A 7,306-nucleotide genomic window follows, 5' to 3' on the forward strand; every position below is an offset into this window, starting at 1 on the left:
AAAGGATCTGACACCTTCTCCAGGCCTCCACTTACGCATGGGCCTGCACACCCTGCCTCTCCAAGCACACGCACACACACACACTCATTCGCGCAACACAAACGCTCTGTCTTAGGGCTGGTGACGCGGCTCAGTGACTGAGTAGCTGCCCAGCGTGTGAGGCCCTGGTTTGATAGCCAAGCAACACAGTATCAGGTCAAGCTCTGGGCAAATCAAAGATCAAGCTCCTTGTCAGGTTCACAAAGCCGTGGCTCCTGTGGAGGAACATCCACGGTGAGTCATTGGATAATCTCTAGTAAATTCGGGTGGAGTCTCAGCCAAACTTCCAGGCCTCAGGTCACAGCACAAGAAAGTTCTGCCAACAACCTGAAAGGCTTGCGAGGGTACTGGGCCCCATTTGACTCTCCAGATGAGAGTTTGGACGGCCTGGTCCAGCCCTACTAGCCTTGTGACTGTATGCAAAAGAATTTGCTAAAATATTTCTGGACTCCTGACCTGACGCATATGATATAAAGTGTTGGTGTGTGTGTGTTCACGAGTGGATTAGGGTCTCACTTGTAGCTCCAGCTGGGAGCAAATTCACTCTGTATCCTAACCTGGCCTTGAACCTGCAACTCTCAGCTAGAATTACAAAGAGCTACCTCAGCCTACCAGGCCCATGGGCCACCGCACTAGGTGTGTTGTGACTACACCCACCCAAAAAATCTTGGGGTCCTTAGGAATGATCCCCGTTTAGGGGTATCTAGTAACCCAGGCTTGGACCCGGGTCTAGGCTTAGGAGAGCTGGGAGGGAGAGACTAGAGGCTACTTCCCACATACCCCTGGGGACTTTCAGACCTTGGACACTGGGGACTTTCAAAGCAAGTTGTGTACCATCCTTCCCGGCCTGTCTTCAGCGGTGGGCGAGCCCGGCGGTCGGTCCCCTGAATCTCCTGGCCTGTCCGTGCCTGGCACACAGCCCTCCTAACACCTAACACAGGCTCTGAGAGCAAAGGCCCCAAGGGAGCCGGGAGGCCGCACCTGCAGTTCCCGCGCCCGTCGCGGGAGGCGCTGCCGAGAGAGCCGGGGGGCGGGGCGGCAGCGGAAGGGGCCAACCCGAGCGAGAGAGCCCGCCTGCCAGCGACGCGCGCGCCGCCGCTCCCTCCGCTGCTCGGCCCGGTCCCGGAGCAGTGCGGCCGGCCCGCGGGGCGCGGAGCCGAGGCCCGCGGCCGGCCGCATGAAGGACTGCGAGTACCAGCAGATCAGCCCCGGGGCCGCCCCGCCGCCCGCCTCCCCCGGGGCGCGCCACTCCGGCCCCGCCGCGCCCCCCGCTCCGAGCCCCGGGCCCGCGCCCGGAGCACCGCGCTGGAGCGGCAGCGGCAGCGGCAGTGGCAGCGGGAGCCTGGGCCGCCGGCCGCGGCGTAAGTGGGAGGTGTTCCCTGGCCGCAACCGCTTCTACTGCGGCGGCCGCCTCATGCTGGCCGGCCACGGCGGCGTCTTCGCGCTCACACTGCTGCTCATCCTCAGCACCACCGTCCTCTTCTTCTTCTTCAAGTGAGTTCGCTCCCCGTCCCCCCCCCGGCCTCCGCTCCTTCCCGGCCCGCATCTGTGTACCTTCGGGCCTCCGCCCTCCCTGGACCCCTGCACCCATCCTCACCACCCGGACTTTGGGTGCCCGGCTCCGGTCACCGGCCTTTGCCGGGTCCCTCAGGTCTGCCTGCCCAATCCTCTCCTATCCCTGGCAGGTTCTTGCCTATCCCAGGCTCTTTCTGACCCCTCTAGGTGTCTTTTATTCCTGTCCTCAGACAACTAAGTTTTTGTGTCCCTTATGGACACTATGAATCTCCTATGCGTCTTCTCAGGTCCCTCCAAGGTTCCGCAGGGTCCTGGCTTCCTCAGACTGTTCCCCCCCCCATCACCGCTTCCCCTCATTCAGACTTGCCATAGGCCCCAAGGCATCCTCTTTAAGGCATCTTTAGGCTGCTCAGACTGGCTCCTCCTTCTCCAGCGCTTTCCTTAGTTTTGCCAGAGCTTCTTCCTGACCCTCCCTTAGCTCCCTAGAACCCCAGGGATCTCTCCAGCCCTGACCTGGCTCTCTGTCCTCTTTGGACACTCTGGGGCATCCTTTGGTCACGTTCCTCCACCAGGACAGCTGCATCACTCCAGTTCATGAAAGAGACCTCAGTGCTTTGGCATGACAGGTCTTAATTGTCCCTATGGGCTTTTGACCTTTTTTCTAGTGACCCGGGGCTGGCCTACCCGGCACCTCCATCTCAGGGTGGAGGAGTAGCTGCTTATGGCTTTATCAGGGCCACTCATGCATCCAAAGTTCCCACCCCACCCTCAGCCTGTAGCTGGAGCCACCAGCCATGTGACTTCTTGCACGCACACAACTCCCACACATGCCCACCCACCCGACGAACCCCACTTTTCCCTCCTGCTTCTCCTTGTTCTTTGAGGTTGGTTCCTTTTATTATTCAGTCTAGTTAAGACCTCCACCTCAGGAGCCAGAGAACCTAGGCCAAATCCCAACTCCACCTTCCAGTAATTGTGTGGCCTGGGGCGCCAGCCACTTCTGCTTTGCAGTCCCCAGTTTCCTCAGCTATAGATGGAGACTTAAATAGTCCCCACCTCCAAACGGTCTATTGAGATTGGTACCCAGTCATGCATGCAAGCTTTTAGCTTTTTTTTTTTTCAAATTTATTTATCATTTATTTATGCTTTTGCATGCAAGCTTTTAGCACTTGATGTTAACAGGTTTTACTGCTCTGTTCACCAGAAATCACTTCCTGGGGGCATGTGGTCATGATAAAGTGCTTGCTTTTTTTTTTTTTTTTTTTTTCTCTGAGACAAGGTGTATTTGTGTGTATCTCTGGCTGTCCTGGAACTCCCTCTGTAGACCAGGCTGGCCTCAAACTCACAGAGATCCGCCTGCCTCTGCCTCCCAAGTGCTGGGATTAAAGGCGTGCGCCACCACCGCCCAGCTTTGGTAAAGCTTTTTAAAAGGCCAGTTCTCAGGTCACTGCAGGACTTGGATTATGTGTCTGCAACCACAAGGTGAAGACTTGCTTCTTTTCCACTGTCCCTCAGAATGTTTTGCCATTCCATCCTGGGTCGGGATGGAAGAAGGCTCAGGGTGGTTTTCACAGAGAAACTCTGGGACCCCAGCTTGGCCCTTACGCCAAGTTTCATTTCCGCCTCTTGTGGCCTCTTGTGTGCCATAGACGTGCTTTACCGGAGCCCTTGGGCCACTCTTTGTCATGGGGTTATGACCCAGGCTGGAGGAAGTAGTGCTGGCCGTAGTTGCCCTATGAACCCTCAGTGTAAGAGTTGGACCTGAACTTCTAGATGGATTCAGGATGGTCCTGAGTTACCCTCAGCCAGAGAAGAAGGGAGAACTCCAGGGCTCAGGGAGAACAGACCACTCAGTTACCTCAGCCTTCATTGCCTCTTGCTCCCACTCTCGGTTGGTGACTTTGGGAGCAGGGTTGTGTTAACCCATATTCCTGCTGAGTGTTGGGTGTTGGGGCTCGGAGGATTCCAAGGTGGATGCGCTTTAGTGAGGACAGGGATGGTAGAAGACGCTAGCTCGCCGCTGCTCTGGGAAGGTACAGGTGGCCTTGGGGAAGACCTTTCCTGCTGGTTTTGCTTCCCTTCTGGTGGATTGTGGTAGCTTCCCAGTGGGGCTTCCAGCTTCTCTACTATCCATTCTCACAGCAGCCTCAACCCCTTAACATCAGATGTCACACTCCCTGGTTCTCCCTCTAGGTGAGAGCCAGAGCTCTGATAATGGCCTTCTGTGCCTGCTGCTTGCTCTTAGTCCTTTCCTGCTGAGTTACCCTCTCAAGCTCATTGCCCTGCCTGCTCCCGCCTGCCTCAGGGCCTTTGCACTGTTTGGAGCACCTCTGTTTACACTCATGGGTCACTCATTTCTTTCCACTCTTTCCCTTCTGCACACGCATGCATGTATGCCTTTGGTCATTCCGTGTCTGTCTTTTTGGCGCAAGGATAGCAAACTTCCACACTGCTGTGTGTTTAGTGCCTAGACCCAGTGCAAGGGATGCAGTCAGCGCTCAGCACAGCAAATGACTGTTGAATGAATGAATGAGCAGGATCACTTGCTGGGAGTCTGGAGATGCCAGCTTGTAATTGGGTGATCTTGAATCTGGCTGTGGAAATCAGAGCCTAGGACTTGGTATTGGTGTTTGCCAAGGGCTCTACAAGTCCCAGTCTTCCTTCCCCAGGTCCCAGTTTGTGCATGAACTAGGAGAGCTGTCCAACATTGCTGGTTCTTTTGGAGGATTAGACATGAAGAGATGTTTGGAGCAGAGGGTAGCCCATTTGGAGCCCTTGGCATTGGCTGGCTCTTGTCCTTAGGGGAAGGCTGCTGCAGGCTTCAAAAGCACTGTTCACATGTCCTGACTTTGCTCCCTGCCCCTGTGGATCTCTGGAACCTCATCTGGCCCAAAGCCTCCTGATAGATGCTTCACCCAAGAGATATCCCATCCCCTCTGGCTCCAGTGGGAAGGCAGCAGCTAGCTGTGGTCAACAGCACGAACTTCACAGTCACGTGAATGCTCCTGACCTGTGTTGCCCGGGTCGTTTAAGCTTTCTAAACTTCCTCATCTGTGACGTTTGGGCACAAGGTTAAAGGGTCACTGTGAAGACTTGCGAAATGCATGTAAAGTGCACAGCTGTGTGGCTAGTACATAGTGACTGTTAGTTAACTTTGGAAAGGGTCTCACTGTGTAGCTAGCACATAGTGACTGTTAGTGCTGTGTAGTCCTAGCTGGCTTCATACTCACAGACACCCACCTGACTGGGATTAAAGGCAAGCGCCACTGTGCCCCACAGAATTAGTATTTTTAAGATAGCACTGCTCTCTGTAGCCCAGATTGGCCTCAAGTTCTCAGGATTCTCCTTGCTCAATCTCTTAAATGCCATGATTATAGGCATGTAGCATTGTGTCTGGTTTGCACTTTAGGTATTGATTTGATATTGTCATTATCATCAGTATTATTATTGTGCTTCTGGGACTACTGGGGACTGAATGAACTCAGGGCTTTGTGCATGATAGAGTGCGTTCTCCCACTGAGCTGTATCCCTGGCCTGTATGTATTATTTATAATGATTTATTGACTAGGGCAATACCTAGTACATAGTAAATCTTCACAAGATGTCAGGTGGTAGGGCTGGAGACGACAGATGGCCAAGTGCTTTCCTAGCATGGACAAGGCATAGGGTTTGGTCTGTACTACTAAAAAAAAAAAAAAAAAAATGGCAGCTACTGTCTCTCCATGAGGGGCACACCATTCATTTGGTGGGTATTTACTGGGCAACGTGCAAGGGATGCTGTCTGCTTGTCACTTAGCCAGACAGAAGCAGGTAATATAGCCACACAGCAGGTAACTTTTTTTTTTCCAGACAGGATCTTACTCTATGGTCCTGGGTATCCTGGAACTCAATGTATAGACCAAGCTGGCCTCAAATTCACAGAGAGTTGTTCTGCTTCTGTCTCTAGAGTGCTGGCATTAGAGGTGTGAGCTGCCATGCCCTATGTTAGTTGATTTTTGTTTTGTTGTTGGTTTTTTTTTTTTTTGAGACAGTGTTTCTCTGTGTAGCCTGGCTGTCCTGGAACTCACTCTGTAGACCAGGCTGGCCTCGAACAAACAGAGATCTACCTGCCTCTGCCTCTTTAGTACTGGAAATAAAGATGTGTGTCACCACTGCTGGGCTTAGTTTATATTTTTTAAGCTTTATTTATTTTATGTCTTTGAGTGTTTAATTGCACGTGTATGTGTACCACGTGTGGCATTCGCCAGAGGGCATTGGAACCCCTGGAGCTGGTGTTAATGATGGTTGTGAGCCATCCCATGGATGCTCTTAACCAGTGAGCCATCTCTGGTCCCACAGCTAACATTTTTAATAAATGCTGTACAGAAAATAGTCTCGGGAGGACTGCTTTATATGAACTATCAAGGAGTTCTGAGGAGGGAAGACCGTTCCAGAGGACATGAGCAGTAAGTGCAAAGGCTCTGAGGTAGAACAGAGTCACACTTGTGGAGACTGCCACGAGGCCAGTGTGATTGCAGGTAGAGGGGGTGAGGACAGTTTTGTAGGTTGATGCAGGAGAAACCTCAGCAAATCTCACAACAAGGTTGGCCTAACCAGCCAATTGAGATTGGATTCCATTTGAAGCCGTCGGAGGGTTTCAGGCAGGAAAATGACCAATATGATCTATGTTTGCAGAAAGTGGCTTTGCAGTGGTCAGCAGAGTGGCAAAGAAGACACAGAGTGCCCCCAGTAGGTCCTCTTCATCCTAAAGCCACACCCCCACCAATTTCAGAACTTCTAGAAATTACAGCCCTAAAATGGAAGCAAGGGGTTAAAGGTGGATGTGGAAGCCCTGGTCAGCAGCCTGCCTCCTGGGAGGGAGGAGCAGGCTATCCCAGGAGCTGTTCCTGGGGCCATCTTGGATCAGCCTGGAGTTGGTGTCTGGGGGGTCGGGGCAGGTGCATGCGGTTTTCCTTACCTGTCCCCTCGCTCCTCTGGGTGTGGCTGCAGTGTTCTCTGGCAGGCATCTTTTTGTTCTGCTGCGCACTTCACCGTGTGCGGCAGTTCCCTGTTTACCAGGCTCGTTTCCCTAGTCGATAATAAGTCACTCGGCAGAGAGACTCTTGTCATGTCCATTATTCCCGCTGTTTATTGAGAGCGTTGCCTGGCACGGAGAAGAACTCGGTAAATATTTGTGGAGCAGCTGGCTGAATGCAGGAATGCGTGACATCGCAACATTGCCGTGGTGGCTGTCTCAAGTGGTAATGGCTTCCTGAAGTTCTGTGTCCCTGTGTCGGAGGCCACAGCTAAGTCCTGGGACAGGTCTGAAGAGATGGTTTGGCGATTAAAAGCACCAGCCGTTCTTCCGGAGGACCTGGTTCAATTCCCTAGCACCCTCGTGGTGACTCACAACTGTCTCTAACTTCCGTTCCAGTGCCCTCTTCTGGTCTTCTCAAGCACCAGCCACACACATGGTACACAGACCTGCATGCAGGCAAACACCCATAGAGAAAAAGAAAAAAAAAAAAACCACCCATAGACAGGACATATTAAAATGCTGGGTACTGAGCTATATACAACATTGTGTTTACATGAAGGAGTCCTAGGAGTCCAGGGGTTCAGGACCAGCCCAGGAAGCCCCTGTTTTTCTGTTTCCATCTCTGTCTTTGGTTTTTAATTACATTTTATTTATTGTTTTGTTTGTTTGTTTTTAAATATTTATTTATTTATTTATTATGTATACAATATTCTGTTTGTGTGTCTGCCTGCAGGC

At 52.4% G+C, this 7,306-nt stretch overlaps 1 protein-coding gene across 4 annotated transcripts in view; it reads left to right on the plus strand.

Moving 5' to 3' along the window:
* Positions 1–1,117: 1,117 nt before the first annotated feature.
* Positions 1,118–7,306, plus strand: part of Zdhhc18 (zinc finger DHHC-type palmitoyltransferase 18) — a 36,606-nt gene continuing 30,417 nt past the window's right edge. For 2 of the 4 annotated variants that reach the window (XM_050150100.1, XM_050150090.1), the window contains exon 1: positions 1,121–1,533. In XM_050150100.1, the coding sequence (XP_050006057.1) occupies positions 1,217–1,533 (317 nt within the window). In that variant the 5' untranslated portion in view covers positions 1,121–1,216. Of the gene's footprint in view, positions 1,534–7,306 lie in introns of all 4 variants that reach the window. The other 2 variants (XM_050150116.1, XM_050150110.1) reach the window with 2 other exon arrangements.

Source organism: Alexandromys fortis, unplaced genomic scaffold (genome assembly GCF_014885135.2).
Source record: "Alexandromys fortis isolate MF-2015 unplaced genomic scaffold, M_Fortis_MF-2015_v1.1 scaffold_26, whole genome shotgun sequence".
NCBI lineage: Eukaryota > Metazoa > Chordata > Mammalia > Rodentia > Cricetidae > Alexandromys > Alexandromys fortis.